Source organism: Trachemys scripta, chromosome 1, assembly GCF_013100865.1.
Source record: "Trachemys scripta elegans isolate TJP31775 chromosome 1, CAS_Tse_1.0, whole genome shotgun sequence".
Lineage (NCBI taxonomy): Eukaryota > Metazoa > Chordata > Testudines > Emydidae > Trachemys > Trachemys scripta.
In genome coordinates, this window is record NC_048298.1 from 2852696 (window position 1) to 2875739 (window position 23044).

Consider the following 23044-nt stretch of genomic DNA (forward strand, 5'->3'; position numbering starts at 1 on the left):
CATCTGGAGTACTGTGTCCAGTTTTGGGCCCCACACTACAGGAAGGATGTGGAAAAATTGGAAAGAGTCCAGGGGAGGGCAACAAAAATGATTAGGAGGCTGGAGCACATGACTTCTGAGGAGAGGCTGAGGGAATTGGGATTGTTTAGTCTACAGAAGAGAAGAATGAGGGGGGATTTGATAGCAGCCTTCAACCACCTGAAGGGGGGTTCCAAAGAGGATGGAGCTCGGCTGTTCTCAGTGGTGGCAGATGACAGAACAAGGAGCAATGGTCTCAAGTTGCAGTGGGGGAGGTCTAGGATGGATATTAGGAAACACTGTTTCACTAGGAGGGTGGTGAAGCACTGGAATGCGTTACCTAGGGAGGTGGTGGAATCTCCTTCCTTGGAGGTTTTTAAGGCCCGGCTTGACAAAGCCCTGGCTGGGATGATTTAGTTGGGAATTGGTCCTGCTTCGAGCAGGGGGTTGGACTAGATGACCTCCTGAGGTCCCTTCCAACCCTGATATTCTATGATTCTATGAATACCTAGTAGTGCTGTGATTCCATGGAAAGCATTCTATCCCTCAGTAGCAGAATCCATTGGGAGCGCTCTCCCCTCTGACTTTGTGCTCCAGGGTGGTGCTGTGATAAAGGGAGTGGTACGGTTGACTCTGAATGGGGAACTCTTGTTTCAGAGTCAGTAACAGCCTCTGCACAGTGGAAAGGAGAAGTGTGCCACAAGGAATAGCATGAGTCACTCAGTGGAAGCACTGTCCCCACCGAATCAGTATGAACCACAATGTCTGGCACAGGGCTAGGGGATGCTGGGAGCAGCTGGTAGTGTGGGTGCCTATGTGAGCACTTTCCCTTTGGAGTTAGCACTGACCCCAAAGCCTCAGTGCAGTTTTAGTCTTATGTCGCTGTCACGGAGTATTGGGGGACTCAGGGCCCTGCACCCCCGGCTTCCTGCGATTCACCATGACTCTCAGCCAGCCAGTAAAGCAGAAGGTTTATTTGGATGACAGGAATACAGTCCAAGACAGGTCTTGCAGGCACAGACAACAGGGACCCCCTCAGTTAGGTCCAGCTTGGGGTCCCAGGGCATCCCAGCCCACCCCCCTTTGGGGGGTCAGAGCCATCTCTGCCTCCCAGCCATCTCTCCAGCCTGCTTCCAGCACTCTCCCTTCAGCGACCCCTCCCACAGCCTTTGTTCCGTTTCCCGGGCCCCGGAGTCACCTGGCCTCCAACCCCTTCCTGGGTTCTCATGTTACAAGCTCAGGTATGTTCCCTCGGGCAGACTCCCATCCCCCGATGCAGACCATCCTAGTCACACTCCCCTGTCAGCATTCACACACCCCAGCAAGAACAGTCCCAGTTCGTCACAGTCGCAACCAAAGAATGGTACCATCAGCAGTGATCAATCCCCAAGTCCCTGGCCACTCATACATTCGCAACCCATGGTGCTTTTGGCAAGTGTCAGGGTGTTAACCCTGATGTCCCAGCCAATTTCTAACTCAGCTAAGTACATTCTATGATTCTACTAACCCAATTTCCCCCACCCACCGTAACCTCAGCTGGACACAGGATTGTCCTTCGCTTCCTGACCTAAACCTGCTGTTAAACAGCTGCTGCATTCCACACCAGAGGTGCATGCATTTCTGTAGGTGACATTAACTGTAACACAATAGGAAACTTTTCATTGTATCTTTTTATTTATTTATTATGAGATGGAAACTGACTAATATTATCTGGAGTCTGGCTGTGAAAGAGGACTAGCTTTAATTAACTGCCCCAGGAGGAAAACGCCTAGCCTGCCTCAGTAGGGGTAGTTGCCTCATGCAGTATAGATCTCCTGAGTTATCCAATTAATGTATTACAGAGCACGGAGTCTGAAAACTCTGCACACAGAGGTGAAACTCCTTTAACAAATGAGCACATCTGTGTGCTGGGATGTTACATTTCCCAGAATCCACGGGAAGCTCTGACAGAGATAATTTTTCCCCTATGTCTGGGAAGAAAATGTTATAGGCTCAGAGGAGGTGGTCCATGCAAAAAGGGTGATTTAGTTGGGAATTGGTCCTGCTTTGAGCAGGGGGTTGGACTAGATACCTCCTGAGGTCCCTTCCAACCCTGATATTCTATGATTCTATGATTTTAAATGTCAGGGTAACTGACATCAAAAAGTCTCTTATTTACCCGTATGAAACCCTCAGTCCTGCTAATTGTGCACAGTCAGACTAGGTAGCCTGACTAGGACAGATTACAAAGGATGAATATAGACAAACACAGGAATGCAGGGACAAGATTAGAAAGGCAAAGGCACAAAATGAGCTCAAACTAGCTACGGGAATAAAGGGAAACAAGAAGACTTTTTATCAATACATTAGAAGCAAGAGGAAGACCAAAGACAGGGTAGGCCCAGTGCTCAGAGAAGAGGGAGAAACAGTAACAGGAAACTTGGAAATGGCAGAGATGCTTAATGACTTCTTTGTTTCGGTCTTCACCGAGAAGTCTGAAGGAATGCCTAACATAGTGAATGCTAATGGGAAGGGGGTAGGTTTAGCAGATAAAATAAAAAAAGAACAAGTTAAAAATCACTTAGAAAAGTTAGATGCCTGCAAGTCACCAGGGCCTGATGAAATGCATCCTAGAATACTCAAGGAGCTAATAGAGGAGGTATCTGAGCCTCTAGCTATTATCTTTGGAAAATCATGGGAGAAGGGAGAGATTCCAGAAGACAGGAAAAGGGCAAATATAGTGCCCATCTCTAAAAAGGGAAATAAAAACAACCCAGGAAACTACAGACCAGTTAGTTTAACTTCTGTGCCAGGGAAGATAATGGAGCAAGTAATTAAGGAAATTATCAGCAAACACTTGGAAGGTGGTAAGGTGATAGGGAATAGCCAGCATGGATTTGTAAAGAACAAATCGTGTCAAACCAATCTGATAGCTTTCTTTGATAGGATAACGAGTCTTGTGGACAAGGGGGAAACTGTGGATGTGGTATACCTAGACTTTAGTAAGGCATTTGATACAGTCTCGCATGATATTCTTATCGATAAACTAGGCAAATACAATTTAGATGAAGCTATTATAAGGTGGGTGCATAAGTGGCTGGATAACTGTACTCAGAGAGTTGTTATTAATGGTTCCCAATCCTGCTGGAAAGGCATAACAAGTGGGGTTCCGCAGGGATCTGTTTTGGGACTGGCTCTGTTCAATATCTTCATCAACGACTTAGATATTGGCATAGAAAGTACGCTTATTAAGTTTGGGGATGATACCAAACTGGGAGGGATTGCAACTGCTTTGGAGGATAGGGTCATAATTCAAAATGATCTGGACAAATTGGAGAAATGGTCTGAGGTAAACAGGATGAAGTTTAATAAAGACAAATGCAAAGTGCTCCACTTAGGAAGGAAAAATCAGTTTCACACATACAGAATGGGAAGAGACTGTCTAGGAAGGAGTATGGCAAAAAGGGATCTAGGGGTTATAGTGGACCACAAGCTAAATATGAGTCAACAGTGTGATGCTGTTGCAAAAAAAAGCAAACGTGATTCTGGGATGTATTAACAGGTGTGTTGTGAGCAAGACATGGGAAGTCATTCTTCCGCTCTACTCTGCGCTGGTTAGGCCTCAACTGGAGTATTGTGTCCAGTTCTGGGCACCGCATTTCAAGAAAGATGTGGAGAAATTGGAGAGGGTCCAGAGAAGAGCAACAAGAATGATTAAAGGTCTTGAGAACATGACCTATGAAGGAAGGCTGAAAGAATTGGGTTTGTTTAGTTTGAAAAAGAGAAGACTGAGAGGGGACATGATAGCAGTTTTCAGGTATCTAAAAGGGTGTCATAAGGAGGAGGGAGAAAACTTGTTCACCTTAGCCTCTAAGGATAGAACCAGAAGCAATGGGTTTAAACTGCAGCAAGGGAGGTCTAGGTTGGACATTAGGAAAAAGTTCCTAACTGTCAGGGTGGTTAAACATTGGAATAAATTGCCTAGGGAGGTTGTGGAATCTCCATCTCTGGAGATATTTAAGAGTAGGTTAGATAAATGTCTATCAGGGATGGTCTGGACAGTATTTGGTCCTGCCATGAGGGCAGGGGACTGGACTCGATGACCTCTCGAGGTCCCTTCCAGTCCTAGAATCTATGAATCTTCCTGTCCCTAAGTAGTCCACATTCCTGTCACCTTTCCCCTCAATATCCCACCTCAATATCTTCCACTTGTTTCTTACACCCATTTGTTGATTCTTCTTCTCACTTTGATTACAAACCCTTTGGGGCAGGGGCAGGCTCTGACAGGAGTACCAGGGGCCCTAATCTCCACTGGGCATTCTGGGCACTGCTGCAATACAGATAAACGCTACATAACAGCAAGAGATGTTCAGCAGGGAGACCCCCTACCCCCTACACCTTTCTCTCCATCCTCACAGAGAGAGCAGGGGGCATCAGTATGAGGAGGAATAAGGTTGAGCCCACAGGAGACTTGCTTGAATGGCTGCTTTCTATCTCTCCCCATCTGGGTGAGCAGGCCTCTCAGCTTCTGAGACAAATAACAGACCACAATTTCTAAGAAATGAAGTGAATAGAAACCACAGAACTAAACATTATCTAGGAGATTTCATGCCCTCTCTCATCCTTCCCCCGGACAAGTGCCTGACTTGACCAGACCCTCCCGGTTGCCCAGAACCCCAGTGGCAGAAATCTTTCCAACCTTTCATGTTTTTCTGCCTGTATAGTGGCTTCTTGCACAACGTGCTGATAACTCACAAACAGAATGCTACAAAGTCACAGTTCAGTATTACCAACACCAAGCTTTTGGGGGCATGAATCAGGCCCCCAAAACCAAGAGATTGGCTTACATCATGAGATTTAAAAAAAAAATTAACTATGTTCTTTTCATTTGGCTTCTGGTTTCTGAATATTACACTTCACATTTTCAGGCTTTTCTCTGCAACCACAAGGACTAAAATTTGCTTTATTCTGAAATGGAAGCTGATATTCTCACACAATCACATGGATCTGGGAACTAGGTCTTTAAAAAAATTTAAGGACTAGCAATAAAAATAAATTATAAAAATAAAATTGCAGAGTTGGCAAGACTGAGTCATGAGACAATTCAGCCCAAACCTGGGTCATTTATGAAAAAGTTATGAGCATACAGAAGGCAGATTTTTAAACAAAACTAAGCAGCACCAAAATGTCACCAGTCTGTATTGACACAAAAGGGAAAATCCTTGACACCCCAACCAACAGCCATAATAGCTTTGTTGAAGAGAGAATGCCAAATTTCAGTACCGCCTCCAGAGATATCCTAACCATCACTGCCATGAGAGAATCACCGCCACACAGATATGGTCAGCATGCAGGAAAGGTACAGAGTACAAGGATCCTCCTTTCCTTTCCATCCCACCTCCCCCACTCTGTAACGCCAAATGCTGCTGGCCACCGAGATATAGTCTCTTGTACTCTGCTGAGCAAATGGACAAATCTCTTATAGTATTCAAAACAACTGCCTCTAGAAATATGCTATGCACCACGGCACCACGAGATCCCACAGCACCACAAACCAAGTAGAATCAATCCTGTTTTCATGTCATCGTCCTGAGAGAGCTGTACACTATATACTGTGCCCAAAAGAAATCAGCTATGTGCATCCATTTTCCCAAGGGAAATAGCCTCAAAACTGATGCCCCAACCCACACAAAGGAAGGAGTATAAATATACACACCAGTTTGCTTAGAAATGTAAGCCAACTACATACCAATGGTCACACCACAGGGAAATAAACTCTGCCCTCAGACTGTCTCAGAGATATTCCACAAAAAGTGTTTCTCAAACACAAAACCTCTCACCCAAATCCAATGCTCCTGTGAGATCCATCACATCCATCAGCCACAGTGCTACAGCGCGTGAGGGCCGTCCTGGCACCAACACACCACGACCCTACTCACAGAGAGATGCTTAGGGCTGTAATTGTAAGAACGGAAAAGGAGACGAGGATGGAAGCAGAGGGTACCTTGCTCTTCACTCTGGACCTGCTAGCCCCTGAAGTCTGCCTTTTGTCTTTCTGTTCAGTCAGTTTTCTTCCTAGGGAGGAGCCCATGTCCCTCACTTTGCCCCTCTCCTTTCTCACTCCGGTCTCTCAGTCCCTGTCTCAGGCCAGAGGAGGCTCCAAACTGGGATGTGGAGCTTGCAAACACATGCATTCCACAATCTCATTCTCTCCAAGTAAAGCAGCAGCAGTCTGTGCCAAGGGTACAAGTTACACCAGCGCTGGCTTTCAGGACCGTGTTCTCTTCAAGTGAGCAGCAGGCGTGCGTGTCACACACACATTTTTGTCTTGCTGTGTGACAGCCTCCCCCTCTCTCTTTGCCACTCTATTTCTCTGTCCCTCACAGGGAACAGTCTCTCCGGTAGGCTGCTGGATATGGGCTTCTCTTTTGCTGCCTGATCCTCACGACCTCGGAGCGACACATCAGTTGATGCAACACACATACACGGGAAAAAGCTAACTAAATTAAATGCACAAATCAGCATCTTCCCCACAGAAATCAGGTGGGACTGGAGGCTCAGCTTCTCATTGCAATGCCCTGTCTGCATACTAAGGGACAGATTCAATACAGTTTGGGGAACAAAAGAAGACCCAACACAAAGGGATTATTTTTAATAGAGGTTTGTAAGCAAAGTGCCTATATATTTCCCCACACATCTTTGGGGGGCAGCACATTGCACACAACCTCAGATGTCCCCCCACCATACACTAGTCCTCCGCCCCCGCCTTTCTGAAAACATGGCCCTCAAGCTGCATAGTCCACTAGTGCCATGCAATAGTGACTTGAACTCCTTGCCACTAGGAGAGTGCGGGACACTCGTGTCCATTGCACAGAGGTTCTTGTGTCAAACATCATGCTACTCACTGCACAAAATCTCTCCCTTGTTTCACTCCACAGACACAGTTAGTCCCATGTTGCAGCAATCCTGCTAAGGCTAACGGAAGGGCCTGTAATTCCCTCTTCCCAGGATAGAGGGTCCCATCTGGAAGGACAAGCCTTTTGGGGAGATTGTTTTCTCTCTTTCTGCTTAGGATCTCTCAGAGTTCCTCTCATTCAGCTGCTGCTGCTTTATAGACCAATTGACCCTTTTCTGCCCCTCTGCCCAGCAGCATAAGTCAGCAGCATCAAAGATCCCAACATCCCAGCACTGCCCTAAGGAATTGCGCCAGGAGTTGAACTGAGGAAGCCTAAAGCTGAAGGACAAACAGACTCCAGCACTGCCATGAGCACTGAGGAAGAAACAGGGACAAATGGCATGTGTCTGAAGGAAACTCCACACTGCACTAATAATACACTTTCCATTTCACACTGCAAGAGTGACTGGCAGCTGAAGAGGCAGTGCCTGGAGATGGCTCAAGGCAGCCCCAGTTTGAGTAGGTCAGAGTCTATGCCTGAGGGTAGATACGAGGGGTCCCCATCCAAGCAGGTCAGAGTCAAATGATGGCATGTGAGGAAGAACACCCATCATGAGTTTCTCCATAAAGCCACTACTCTCTCCTCCTTAAGTCCCTCTTCTCCTGTGACTCTTATAAGAAATCAGCCCTTATTGATGGCCAGACTGCAGGGAGTCAGGAGTAGCTCACACTATTTGTTTATTTTTATTTTTTAATACTTTCAAATGTGTTGGAACCATCAAGCAAGCTATGTACACAGCTAACCTTTGGAGCTGTGGGACAGGAAGTCTCGTCCTCATTCCTCTTTTATCATCCATTGTTTCTCATACTTGCTGATTGCATCTTGCTTCCAATTAAATCCTAAGCTCTTCAAAACAGGAAATCCTGTCTTTCTAAGTCCTTGTGCAGCATCCAGCACAACTGGGCCCGATCCTGATTGGCCCTCTATGGACTACCACTATACAAATCAACAACAATTAAGGATACCTTGGCCTGGGGGGGAGGATCAGGCTCGGGGGAAAGAAGGGGTGTCTATGCCTGTCAGTAATATTTGAATCCCCCAGCTCTGGTGGGTGAGAGTCCCTGCTTGCTGGTGACAAGAGGGGTATCCCAGCCCCGGGAGTGAGGGCCTGATCCTGGGGAAATCCTGAAGAAGCCCTAGTCTTCTCTACTATCGTACCTTGAGTTTCTTATAGTGGAAAGCAAGTCACAGAATCATGCCTCAGCTTCCTGGGAATAGGAAGAGCACCATGTCACTGCATTCAGATAAGACATGGCCAGTGCTGGGTCACTCTCCAGCACCATTTTTGTACCATTACCACATGGCAGACAGACTGGCCATAGCTGAAAGGGCATGACTGTGCTACCATCTCCTGATCCCCAGCTGCTCTGTCTGAATTGTGAAGAACTATGGAGAAAAGGATATGTGAGTTTCAGCTAGGTTCCTAAAAAAAAAAAGTTCTTCCCAGTGTAATGTCTGAACTAACTCTCTCTCTCTCTCTCTCTCTCTCTCTCTCTCTCTCTCTCTCTCTCACACACACACACACACACACACACACACACACACACACCATCTGCAGTGTACTTGGGAAGTGGAGGACTTGGAAAGTACATTCTCTTCCAGGAAACAGACACAAAAATTATTTTGCTCTTTTTACTAAAGTGGTCTCCACTCTGAACTTAGTTCAAGCCAGATGACTAGTCCCCAGAGAAATCCGACGCTCCAGTCCAGATACACACATGGGTTAAAGCCTGTGAACAAGGCAGTGCAATACTGTTTCTGTATGTGAGGAAGAGAAGCCCTGCAGTGTCTGTCAGGGGAGAGGAAGGGTGCTTGTCAATGTATGGCATTGTGCTGTACTGGTATTCAGTGACTCATCAATATCAGCGAATAAAGCAGCTCTTCAGCTGGCCCATCATGTGTTTCTCCCAGCCTCACCATCCCAGAGAGGCTTGGCCCTGACCTCTCCCTCAGAACTCAATCCAGCTGCACAACTGATTGCTGAGAGTATGGAACCAGTTCAATGTCACCACAGTGGGCTTCCAGCCACAGTTCCATGTGGGGGCCTTCAGCTCAGATCACTAAGTAACACAACCCAGCCCTTGGCAATCAACACACATTTTTAGGGGGGAATTTGAGATCTGGCAAAGGGGGAAGTCTGGAATGTACACAGATCTCTTTTTCTCTGACACTCTCTTTGCCAGCGAGATATTCTCCGACAGACTATGACTTTATCTGGATAGGCTGTCAATACAGATTATGCTATACAGACTTCGAGCTCCCTGAGGCTAAATGCCAGTCTTACCTTTGTGTGGAGCTTGGCAAACTGCTTGTCATCCAGCAGACTCTGGGTGTACACACGCCTCTTGTACCGAAACTGGAGAGGAGAAGGGAAGGGAAGGTGGTTAGACACAAAAGCTGAACAAAAGCCAAGGGCAATACAGGGGAATGTGGTCTTGATGCAATTACTATACGGTGGGGGCAAAACTGGCTTAAAGACTGTACTCAAAGAGTAGTTATGAATGGTTTGCTGTCAAAGTGGGGGAACACATCTAGTGGGGTCCCACATGGGTCAATCCTGGGCCCAGTGCTAGTCAATATTTTCATTAATGATTTGAATAATGGAGTGGAGAATATGCTTATAAAATTTGTGAGGACACCAACCTGGGTGGGGTTGCAAGCACTTTGGAGGACAGGATTAGAATTCAAAATGACCTTGACAAATTGGAGAACTGGTCTGAAATCAACAAGATGAAATTCAATAAAGACAAGTGCAAAGTACTTCACTTAGGAAGGAAAAAATCAAATGCACAAATACAAAATGGGGAAGGACTGCCTAGGCAGTAGTACTGTTGAAAAGGGTCTGGGGGTTAAAATAGATCACAAACTGAATAGGAGCCAACGATGTAATGCAATTGCAAAAAAGGCTAATATTCTTGTGCATATTAACAGGAGTCTTGTATGTAAAGCTATGTCTACACGACAAGTTAGGGGTGTAATTCCCCTGTTGTTGTGCACACACTTGCAGTAGTTCAGTGAGAGCTCGCACAAGTATACATAACAGTGTAGCTGCGGTAGCACAGGCAGCATCAGCGGAAGCATGGCTGAGCTGTGCCAAGTACAAACCTGCCTGAAATTGGTGGGTAGGTACTAGGTACAGCTCAGTCATGTCACTGCTGCCACTGCCTGTGCTGCCATGGCTACACTGCTATTTATATTCACAATCGGTCTCATCGAGCTACTCCAGCATATGTACCTGAGCAGGGGACACCACACTCCTAGCTCATGTACTAGACATTACCTAAGACACAGGAGGTAATCGTCCTGCTCTCTGCAGCACGGTGAGGCCTCAGCTGGAGTACTGTGTCCAGCTGTGGGCGCTGCACTTTAAGAAAGATGTGGACAAATTGGAGAGAGTCCAGAGGAGAGCAACACAAACGACTAAAGGTTTAGCAAATCTGCTCTATGAGGAAAGGTTTAATGAAAACTGTGCATGTTTAGGCTACGTTTACACTTAAACCATTGCAGCTGCACTGCTATAGCACTTCAGTGTAGCCACTCAGGACAGCAATGGGAGGATGGTGATCAACTGTTCTCCATGTCCACTGAAGGTCAGACAAGAAGCAATGGGCTTAATCTATAGCAATTAAGATTTAGGTTAGCTATTAGGAAAAACTTTCTAACTATAAGGGTGATTAAGTACTGGAATAGGCTTCCCAGGGAGGTTGTGGAATCCCCGTCATTGGAGGTTTTTACGAACAAGTTATTAGACAACTGTCAGGGAAGGTCTAGGTTTACTTGGTCCTGCCTCAGTGCAGGGTGCAGAACTAGATGACTTCTTAAGGTCCCTTCCAGCCCTGCACTTCTATGATTCTATTATTCTAGATCTCACATCATTTTACAGGTTAAACAGCCTTTGTTTAATACAGATTTTAGGTCTTGAAAGGACCATCAGAGGATCTAGTCTGCCCCCCTCTACATGACAGACCATAGAATTTTTCCAGTTAACATTGTACTGAGCCCAATAACTTGCGTTTGGCTAAAGCATCTTTTCCAGAAAGGCATCCAGTTTGGATCTGAAGACATAAAGAGATGGAACATCCAGCACTTCCCTTGATTGTTTGTACCAGTGGTTAATTGTTGAAAATCTGTGCCTTATTTCCAATTTGAATTTGACTGGCTTCAGCTTCCAGGCACTGGTTCTGTCTTTCTCCACTAGATTAAAGAGTCCTTTAGCACCTGGTATTTTCTCCCCATAAAGGTACTTAGACACTGTAATCAAGTCACCTCTCAATCTTCATTTTAATAAGCTAACCAGACAGAGCTCTTTTGAGTCTCTCACTGTAAGTCATTTTTTCCAACCCTTGAATAATTTTTGTGGCTCTTTTCTGCACCCACTTGTTTTTCAACAACCTTCTTAAAGGGTGAACACCAGAACATAAAAATGGCCATACTGGGTCAGACCGAAGGTCCACCTACCCCAGTGTCCTGTCTTCCAACAGTGGCCAGTGCCAGACACTTCAGAGGGAATGAACAGAACAGGGCAATTTATCGAGTGATCCACCCCATCGTCCAGTCCCAGCTTCTGGAAGTCAGAGATTTAGGGACACTTGGAGCATGGGGCTGCATCCATGAACCGTATTGGCTAATAGCCACTGATGGACCTGTCCTCCATGAACTTATCTAATTCTTTCTTGAACCCGGTTATATTTTTGCTCTTCACAACATTCCATGGCAATGAGTTCCACCAGTTGACTGTGCATTGTGTGAAGAAGTACTTCCTTTTGTTTATTTTAGATCTTCTATCTATTAATTTCATTGGGTGATCCCTAATTCTCATGTTATGTGAAGGGGTAAATAACACTTCCCTATTCACTTTCTCCACATCAGTTATGATCTTATAGACCTTTATCATATTCCACCTTAGTTGTCTCATTTTGAAGCTGAACAATCCCAGTCTTTTTAATCTCTCCTCACATGGAAGCTGTTCCATACTCCTAATAATTTTTGTTTCCCTTCTCCACATCTTTTTCAATTCCAATATATCTTTTTTAAGAGGGCAGGACCAGAACTACATGCAGTATTCAAGGTGTGGATTTACCATGGATTTATATAGTGGTATTATGATATTTTCTGTCTTATTATCTGTCCCTTTCCTAATGGTTCCTAACATTCTGCTAGCTTTTTTCACTGCTGCAGCACATGGAGCAGATGTTTTCAGAGAACTATCCATGATGATCCCAGTATCAATCTCACCTGTGCCATATCTATGGCTAAAATCCCTCCCTACTCCTACTCACTATTCCTCTGTTCATACATCCCAGAATCACAATAGCCCTTTTTGCCACAGTTTTGCACTGGGAGCTCTTGTTCATTTGCTTGTCTGCTATGACCCCTAAATCCTTTTCAGTGTCACAACTTTCCAGGTTACAGTCCCCCATTCTGCAGATGTGGCCTGAATTCCTTTTTCCTAGAAGTGCAATTTAGGATTTGGCTGTTCTAAAATACATTTTTTAATGGGCCCAGTTTACCAAACAATCCTAATCACTTTGTTTGACTACCTTGTCATTATTTGCTACTCTGCCCTCTTTGGGTCATCTGCAAATTGTATCAGCAGTGATTTTATAATTACCTCCAGATCCCTGATGAAAACACTGAATAGCAGCAGGTCTACTACTGATCCTCGCAGAACATTGCACCCCTATGCGATGATATTCTCCACTGAAAACTACATTTTGAGATACTGCTTAGCCAGATCTGAATCCATGTAATGTGTGCTCTATTTATACTGTATTGGGCTAATTTTTAATCAGAATGTCATGCGGTACTAAGTCAAACACTTTACGTAAGTCTAAGTATATTACATCTACACAGTTACCTTTATCAACCAGACTTCTAATCTCAAAGAATGAAATCACATTTGCTTGACAAGATTTATTTTCCATAAAACCATGTTGACTGGCATTAACTATACTCCCTTTATCAATTGACTCCCCTATCAGATTTCCCGTTATTTTGCCCAGGATTAATGTCACGCTAACCATCCTATAGTTACTTGGGTCATCCCACTTGCCCTTTTTGAATATTGGCACAACATTAGCACTCTTCCAGTCTTCTGGAATTTCCCCAGAATCCAAGATTTATTAAAAATGAACATCAGCGAGCCAGAGAGCTCTTCAGTCAACTTTTTTAGGTCTCTTGAATACAAGTTAGCCAGGCCTGCTGATTTTAAAATATTTATCCCTAATAAATATTGTTCAACATTAACTCCTTTGAGAAGTAAGGCTCAGTTTGATCCCTAATGGACAGAGCCCTTTAGATAGTAAACAAGAAGGCCTGTACTCTAGCCCCAGAAAACAGAGACCCCTGCTAAAGTAATGGTTGGAACTGATCTAGGTTCAATCCCTGGCTAGTACAGGTATAGGATATAGGAATTGCCAGACTGGATCAGACTCATGGCTCATCTAATTCAGTATCCCACCTGTGACAGCAGCCAGCATCAGCTGCTTCAGAGGAAGAAAAAAATCAAGGGAAGTTCTCAGGATAATTTATGGTCCACTGCAGTGTGTTTTATGGTCCTACAGGGAGAGCCAGGAGGGGAACTTCTGTTAGCCCTGGAGGGTATACAACTTATGGAGTTTACATTTAGCTATTGGTAACCATCTTTTACAGAAGTTAGCTTACCTGACAGTAACTGTGTTTCTTCAAGATGTTCTGTCCATCCTAGTCATGGTGCACATGCCCTATGCACAGGAGTTTGGAATGTTCTCACCAGCAGCACCCATTGGGGTGGCAAATGCACCCTGCACACCCTTGCTCTTCCCCTCCCGAAGACACAAATAATGGAGTGACCCCAACCAGCACTCAGTTCCTTCAGCATCCAGAATTCATATGTTAAATTCCAAGCTGCGGGAAAAGAGGGTGGCTCATGGGATCCGCATGTGCAGAGCATCTTAAAGAATTAGAGTTACTGTACAGTAAGTAACCATGTTTTCTTCGCATAGTTGTATGCATGGATCCTGCTCATGGCAATTAGCCAGCAGCTGACTGCTACACAGGATGGAAGGTCGGAGTTCATCTGAACACTTGGTGGCGCCACCCTACCAAATGGGGCATCTGAGCTAGAAGCCACCACCAGAGAATAATTTTGAGTGAATGTGTAAGCGGAAGACCATGGCAGGCTGCTGAAGTGACCTGGTCTCTGGTAGAACGAGTTCTACTATGATGTAGAGGGCTCAGTTTATCAATGGCACAGACTGTTCTAATACAGTCAGAAAACCATTTAGAGTCTTTGTGCTGAAACAGCCTTCACTTTGGATCTAATAACAAATTATATAAACAGCCTAGGTGATTTACACATATGTCTTGTCCTGTGAAGATAATACCGAAGTGCCCTTTTAAAATCCAAGGTGTATAGCTTCATCTCTCCCACAGATAAATGAGGCCTTGGAAAAAACATTGGCAAATGGATTTAATGACTAATACAGAAATCCGACATCACTCAGAATAAATTTAGGGCGAGGTCGCATTGTTACCCTATCTGCATGAAATATTGTATATGGAGGGTTGCCATCAGAGCCTGAATCTCTCATTCTATGTGCTGAAATGATTGCTGTTTTCACTGACAAATGAGGCAATAAGCAAGACGACATTGGTTCAAGATCTGTAAGGGATGAGAGCACCATATTCAAATTCCATGGTGCAGCAATTTTCCTTATAGATTCCTTATAGGACCGTTTATACCTCATGAACCATCTGATGCAAAAATACTAAGGCTCCCTGTAATGGTGGATAGAAGGCCGAAATTGCTGCTAAGTGAACCTTGATTGAATTAATGGACAATCCCGATTGCTTCCAAGACAGTAAATAGTCTAGAATCATAAGTGTAGAAGCTTGTAACGGAGCATAGCCACGTGAGGTTGACCAGATGGAAAAATATTTCCATTTGGCCATGTAGGTTCTCCTAGCGAAGGGTTTTCTACTTTGTAACAAGAGATCTTGAATTTCCAATGATCAGCTACTCCCTACTGATGACATCCACATAGCATCCAAACCATCCAAGCAGGGCCTGGATGAAGAATTAGGCCGAACTCTGGGAGATTATGTCTGCCTGGCTAGGTAGAGTTATGAATCACTGGTTGGAGAGAAGCAATATGTCTGAGTACCAGACTTGGTGAGGCCAGGCTGGAGCTACTGGGATGAGCCGAGCATTGTCCTGTCTCATTTTCTACAACACACTGAGAACAAAAACGCACGATGGAAAAACGTAGATTTGGTGATTTGAGCAGGGAATCATGAAAGCATTTGCTATGGATGCCAGGCTTTTTTCCCCCTCAGGAACAGAAAATGTGACATTTCTTGTTCCTGTTGGAGGCGAACATGTCCACTTGGGGAATTCCAGTTCTCAGAAGACCCATCCCACATAAAGGAGAGTGCTTAAAACCTGGTGAGGGCATAGCACCCAGTAATACAGTAAACAGTAACTAACTATTGAACTAACTAAATAAGTACAGTGATACTACTCATTAATTATTTACAAAAGCTCATAGGCAATCTCACTGTTGTCATCAGTAATCATGCAGTAGAACCCCAAGAAAAGCTCCGACTCAGATCACAGGTGATGAAAGGGAAGTGACAGGGATCGGGGCAGTGCCATGGGAAAGGCTACAAGGGCCAGAGGGCATGTCGCCACCCCAATGGGTACTGCTAAGCAAAGCTCTCCAGATTTGCCATGCTGGGCGAACGCACACCTGAGTGGAGTGCACATCTGCAACCACTTGAAGAACCATGAAGCTCTTCTCATTGTCACTCCATTGATCTCACTCAATTGTTACCATTGACCTCCCTCCCATGTCTACAGCATCAAAACAGCTTGTGAGAAAGTCCTGGTAACTAACTGATCCTCTGTACAAATGGAGCTGAACACCTCTTTATGGTTCTCTGGTGTAATCCCACTGCAGATACATCCTATCTGGCCAACATGGTTTAATCATGGTCTATCCTGACCTGCAGGCTAGCAAAGGAGTAGATTTTTCTCCCCCAAAGACCCAATTTTGGGGGGTTTTATACTCCAGCCTATATTTCACTGACTGCTTGGCTGCAGTTACTACTAAGGATGACAGCAAGTAAAAACAACAAAAATTCAAAACCCTTTGATGGAACTTCATGTCTCAAATTCACATGCTTTGATGTGGCAGAGATTGAAGCTGGAATAGCCCACAGATCTAAAATTCCCTCCTGGGTTGGCAATACTGCCATACTCTGGTATGTAGGCTGCACAATAGGAAATAGTTTATATGCCTTTTCTTGCGCCATCTCCAGAGGAACCTAGAAGGTTCCAGCCATTCTCTTAAGCAACTCCTGAAATGCATTAAAGTCATCTATGGTAGCAGGGACAGAAGGAGTCATAGCCTCATCTGATGAAAATGATGAAAAAAGAGGAGGTGCGGATGGGTCTTCCTGATGGCTCTATATCATCTTCTTCATTCATCTGCTGCTGCTCTTCCTGAATGATTTCCCCTGCAGGTGAGTGAGAGACTTTGGCAACTCAGGTTTAGGAGATTCGTCTCTGGACCTTGGAGTAGGTAATGGAAATTGTCCCTGAAAATGAAACTAATATGGCCAAATAGCCAGGTCTGGAATCCATACAGACATGACACATCAGGCTGAGAAGGAGGCATCCAAGGAGCATGGGGAGGCTGAGGAACATGACCGCTGTATGAAAAATAGTAAGAATACTTCCTATGCTGTTCTATATCCCTGGACTGGCCCACAGAGAATTGAGCCAGGCTGGGGGAAGGGTTTCTACTGCAAATAGGAGACAGAGAGGAGGACAAGAAAACTTCCAGAGGAGATATACTTGGGGGATCCCGACACCTGAGGTGAACTCATGGACCTTCCTGTAAACTGAGAGAACAAAAAAAAAAAAAAAAAAAAAACTGGTACCTGTGGCCCTGGTACAGAGACAGTAATTAAAAGGTGACGTCTACCAGAGGAGACTTCAGTTCCAGAGTAACTCGTGACACTGCCTGGGTAGTAATGATATTTCAATAGGTCTTGCAGGTACAGGAGGTCTCAACACCACAGAAATCTGCGACAGTGTTGAATGAGCCAGTGACTGTTAGAATCATAAAATCATAAAATATCAGGGTTGGAAGGGACCTCAGGAGGTATCTAGTCCAATCCCCTGCTCAAAGCAGGACCAATCCCCAACTAAATCATCCCAGCCAGGGCTTTGTCAAGCCGGGCCTTAAAAACCTCTAAGGAAGGAGACTCTACCACCTCCCTAGGTAACGCATTCCAGTGCTTCACCACCCTCCTAGTGAAATAGTGTTTCCTAATATCCAAACTGGACCTCCCCCACTGCAACTTGAGACCATTGCTCCTTGTTCTGTCATCTGCCACCTCTGAGAACAGCCGAGATCCATCCTCTTTGGAACCCCCCTTCAAGTAGTTGAAGGCTGCTATCAAATCCCCCCCTCATTCTTCTCTTCTGGAGACTAAACAATCCAAGTTCCCTCAGCCTCTCCTCATAAGTCATGTGCTCCAGACCCCTAATCATTTTTGTTGCCCTCCGCTGGACTCTTTCCAATTTTTCCACATCCTTCTTGTAGTGTGGGGCCCAAAACTGGACACAGTACTCCAGATGAGGCCTCACCAATGTCGCATAAAGGGGAACGATCACATTCCTCGATCTACTGGCAATGCCCCTACTTATACAGCCCAAAATGCCATTAGCCTTCTTGGCAACAAGAGCACACTGTTGACTCATATCCAGTTTCTCGTTCACTGTGACCCCTAGGTGCTTTTCTGCAGAACTGCTACCTAGCCATTCGGTCCCCAGTCTGTAGCAGTGCATGGGATTCTTCCGTCCTAAGTGCAGGACTCTGCACTTGTCCTTGTTGAACCTCATCAGGTTTTTTTTTGGCCCAATCCTCTAATTTGTCTAGGTCCCTCTGTATCTGATACCTACCCTCTAGTGTATCTACCACGCCTCCTAGTTTAGTGTCATCTGCAAACTTGCTGAGAGTGCAGTCCACACCATCCTCCAGATCATTAATAAAGATATTAAACAAAACCGGCCCCAGGACCGACCCTTGGGGCACTCCGCTTGAAACCGGCTGCCAACTAGACATGGAGCCATTGATCACTACCCGTTGAGCCCGATGATCTAGCCAGCTTTCTATCCAGGCTGTTGAGCGTGTCAGCACTGACTGAGCCCATGCTAAATGAATCTACAGCAAACGAGCTCACAGTGAGCATGCTGGCATTCAAAGAGTTGTGTCAAAAGAGCTCTCAGTGCTGCAGATTTAGTTGGAGGGGCCAAAGTCATAGGTACCGCCAACAAATCAGTGGCTGCCTTCTTAGTTCAGTGTTGTTCCCGTGCCGAGTCCAATTACTTTTGCAGGGCCAGCTGCATTGTGCCGACTTAGCCATGTCCATAGACCTATGGCTCTGTGGTTTCCTTTCGCTTGGTACCAGAGAAGGAAAACAGTGGCCAAACAAGAGGCAAAATTAGAGGTAATCTCCTTTCTCCTGCGGCTAGCACAGATCATGGAATGTGGCAACAGTGTCTGTGGTGCCATTTACAAGCTCTTGGAGGAGGAGGGAGCTCTCTTTGACCCCTTCAATCTAGGAGTGGTAATAGTGGCTGAACACTAACTGCATGAGTTTTTAGGGAAGTATCTAATCTCGAACTTCTGAACCACTTCTGAGTCTGATCATGCCCACAGATTATTCCAGGCAGTAAAGTTTTAGCCAAGATTCCCTGGCCTTTTGCGTGTATTTTTTTAATCTGTTAGAAATTGCACACTTAGAGGGAATATGACTCTCTCCTAAACAATATGTCAGTCAGTAAGGGGAATTACCCCTCCAACATGAAGGACAAGCCTTGAAATGTGGAGATATGGGTTCATTCGATATTGGTGAGGCCTCATCTGGGGGGGGGATTTGATAGCAGCCTTCAACTACCTGAAGGGGGGTTCCAAAGAGGATGGACCTCGGCTGTTCTCAGTGGTGGCAGATGACAGAACAAGGAGCAATGGTCTCAAGTTGCAGTGGGGGAGGTCCAGGTTGGATATCAGGAAAAACTATTTCACTAGGAGGGTGGTGAAACACTGGAATGCGTTACCTAGGGAGGTGGTGGAGTCTCCTTCCTTGGAGGTTTTTAAGGCCCGGCTTGACAAAGCCTTGGCTGGGATGATTTAGCTGGGAATTGGTCCTGCTTTGAGCAGGGGGTTGGACTAGATGACCTCTTGAGGTCCCTTCCAACTCTGATATTCTATGATTCTATGATTCTATGATTCAGGCACCAGGTATCCTAACTACTAAATTATATCTACAGAAAATACTTTTTTTTTTTTGCCAGCCGGCTCAAAATGAAACACTATGAAACAAACTAATAACTACAGAAACTACAGTAAACTAACTCTTATGGGAGACTGAGGTTGTTCTGAGTCTCTGCCAAGGGGTGCTCAGAGTGGTGGTTGGAACCTTTTTGCCTTTCTGCCATTGGGAGGGAAGGACGAGGGTGTGCAGGGTGCATGCACGACCCCTCGTGGACATTGCTGGTGAATACATTCCATAATCCTGTGCAAGCGGCGCATGCGCACCATGAGTGGGATCCACAGACAGACATTGGAAGAAGAAATTAGGATTTTGTCTCAGATAAAGAAAGAACAGGGGCAGACTCAGCAACATGAGGGGTTGTAAATCTTTATCTGTTTCAGCTTAGTTTATGGGGAAAGCCAGGAAAGGGATATTTTATATGCTGATCCCAATACCTGTATAACTTTGGGTACAGCCTACAGATTTCTGATCTCACCAGAAACTGAGTAGACCAAGTCAGCTATTAACCCAAGGGCTGGACTGCTGCTCCCTGTTAGAATCCCAGACTTCTGTTTATTGACAAGGCTCTGAAGTGTTTGGAGAATAACTCAGAAGCTGCTATTCTGCGCAAGGTCTGAAGAATCCAGGTGCCACACACTGCATATTATGGCCATATGACAGAAACTGAGAAATTATCTCTGAAAGAAGATCAGAGGGGATGTGATTATGCATGTGTGCTAACGTATGTAAATTATTTTAAAACCTTATATTGAAATATATTTAACAGCTAAGTGGTGAAAGTCTGTCTAAGGAAGACTGGTGGATTTACTAAATAATAGCGTTTAGATAAAAGCTATTAAGCATTCCAAATACGGATTAAAATGTTTTTCTGTGTATGAAGTGTTTACTAAGAAGTTGCATTGCCTTTTCTCGCTGCAGCTGACAGGGAACAGTTATTAAAACCTATGTTCAGGGTTACATATGTAACAGTCTGTAAGGGTTAACTATGTAATGCTTTTTGAAAAGTCCTGAAGTGATAGAACTCTGATCTGTGTTTCAACGAAGAGTTAAACTGAGGTGCAGGAAAGGAGAGAGTGTTACAAAGATGTCTCTGCAACGGACGCATATTGAATACAACATCGAATTCAAGGTCTCTGTTCTGATATTCCCAGTTCTCCGTGAGACAGTCCCTAGCTACCTGACAAACTCCTTCTCCCACTGTGACTTTGGCTTTCAACAACAGCTACGCTCCACTTGAAGCGGTTGATCAAAAGGGACAGAACTTTTACATGAGCAGGACCAACCCTGTGGAGCCCATTGCCAGCAAAGACAGACAATGACCAGGAGGCTCAGCACATTGAGAACTAAATGTCAAGCTCGTTTCTGTGACCCAGCTGCCCTCCGTAACTTCTTCACACAAGCAAACACGCTCACACACACACCCCCAAATTATTATGGTACATTCATGTTTTCACTCTCACTGGCAACAAAAAAAGAGATTTTTCTTACTCTTTTTTAGTACTTCTGAGGCACTCAGACATTACCATAATGGAGACCATATAAGTCAGATAAAAAGGCAGATAGATACCTCCAGGTAGGGGACAGGAGTGTCTGGATTCAGAGGGTATTCCCTCAGCAGTCGCTCCTCGTCCAGGAACTTTCCAGCCCTGCCATTGAAGGCTGGCTGGAAGAGCCCATAGTTCAGAACATCCTTCAGACTGTGGTTCAAGGTACAGAGAATGCGCTGTTTGGAGACCCAGACAGGAACATCAGGATTTAGCCGCATACATTTCTATGGAGAAAAGAGAGAGTGATTAGCGGATGGCAACCTAGCATTTCTGTAATTCTATAACCACATCCAAGAACAACAGTGGTGAGGCCATGGAACAAGCTTAGAACAGGAAATCTATAACCTTTTCCATGGCAGTGAGTAAGTGGAAATAGATAATCTGCAGAAATTAGGGAGGATAAGATCCATTAGGTCCTATCTTCTCTACCTCTTGTGATGCCAGCGCAGAATCATTCTCTACAATCTAATCTACAGGGTTTTATCCTGTCTGCAAATAAATGTTTCAAGTAAAGGGATGTCCAGGAGAGTATTCCATGGTCTAATACCATACAATTCACTGTCAGGAAGTTTTCTCCATTATTCAGCTTAAATATCCCCGTGGAAGGGTGAAGAGGCTCTACTGGATATCCAGAAGTAGAAAGATCTCACAAATATAAACAGAGACAAATGATTTTGCAAGGCTGTAGACTGCTCAATTAGGGGCAATGAAGGAACCCAGAAAGGTCTTTAACCATTGGGAAGAGAGGCCTTGAAAAAGGAGGCAGAGCTCTACATAACATTTCTAGACACCATTTATGACTGCTTCTTGGAGCAGCTGGTCCTGTAACCCACAAGGAGAGAGGCAGTTCTTATTCATAGATTCATAGATTCTAGGACTGGAAGGGACCTCGAGAGGTCGTCAAGTCCAGTCCCCTGCCCGCATGGCAGGACCAAACACTGTCTAGACCATCCCTGATAGACATTTATCTAACCTACTCTTAAATATCTCCAGAGATGGAGATTCCACAACCTCCTTAGGCAATTTATTCCAGTGTTTAACCACCCTGACAGTTAGGAACTTTTTCCTAATGTCCAACCTAGACCTCCCTTGCTGCAGTTTAAACCCATTGCTTCTGGTTCTATCCTTAGAGGCTAAGGTGAACAAGTTTTCTCCCTTCTCCTTATGACACCCTTTTAAATACCTGAAAACTGCTATCATGTCACCTCTCAGTCTTCTCTTTTCCAAACTAAACAAACCCAATTCTTTCAGCCTTCCTTCATAGGTCATGTTCTCAAGACCTTTAATCATTCTTGTTGCTCTTCTCTGGACCCTTTCCAATTTCTCCACATCTTTTTTAAAATGCGGTGCCCAGAACTGGACACAATACTCCAGCTGAGGCCTAACCAGAGCAGAGTAGAGCGGAAGAATGACTTCTCATGTCTTGCTCACAACACCCTGTTAATACATCCCAGAATCATGTTTGCTTTTTTTGCAACAGCATCACACTGTTGACTCATATTTAGCTTGTGGTCCACTATAATCCCTAGATCCCTTTCTGCCGTACTCCTTCCTAGACAGTCTCTTCCCATTCTGTATGTGTGAAACTGATTTTTTCCTTCCTAAGTGGAGCACTTTGCATTTGTCTTTATTAAACTTCATCCTGTTTAACTCAGACCATTTCTCCAATTTGTCCAGATCATTTTGAATTATGACCCTATCCTCCAAAGCAGTTGCAATCCATCCCAGTTTGGTATTATCCCCAAACTTAATAAGCGTACTTTCTATGCCAATATCTAAGTCGTTGATGAAGATATTGAACAGAGCCGGCCCCAAAACAGACCCCTGCGGTACCCCACTCGTTATGCCTTTCCAGCAAGATTGGGAACCATTAATAACAACTCTCTGAGTACGGTTATCCAGCCAGTTATGCACCCACCTTAGAGTAGCCCCATCTAAATTGTATTTATCGATAAGAATATCATGCAAAACTGTATCAAATGCCTTACTAAAGTCTAGGTATACCACATCCACAGCTTCACCTTTATCCACAAGGCTCCTTATCCTATCAAAGAAAGCTATCAGATTGGTTTGACATGATTTGTTCTTTACAAATCCATGCTGGCTGTTCCCTATCACCTTACCACCTTCCAAGTGTTTGCAGATGATTTCCTTAATTACTTGCTCCATTATCTTCCCTGGCACAGAAGTTAAACTAACTGGTCTGTAGTTTCCTGG

The 23044-nt window shown here is 44.8% G+C and overlaps 1 protein-coding gene across 1 annotated transcript in view; it reads right to left on the reverse strand.

The window, feature by feature from the left end:
- The window catches only part of LOC117873474 (SH3 and multiple ankyrin repeat domains protein 3-like), a 243938-nt gene that overhangs the window by 160767 nt on the left and 60127 nt on the right, over nucleotides 1-23044 (reverse strand). Inside the window, exons 2-3 of the mRNA XM_034762904.1 lie at nucleotides 20848-21051; nucleotides 9238-9309 (exon numbers count right to left, since the gene is read on the reverse strand). Coding sequence (XP_034618795.1) covers nucleotides 9238-9309; nucleotides 20848-21051 — 276 coding nt within the window. The remainder of the gene's footprint in view (nucleotides 1-9237; nucleotides 9310-20847; nucleotides 21052-23044) is intronic.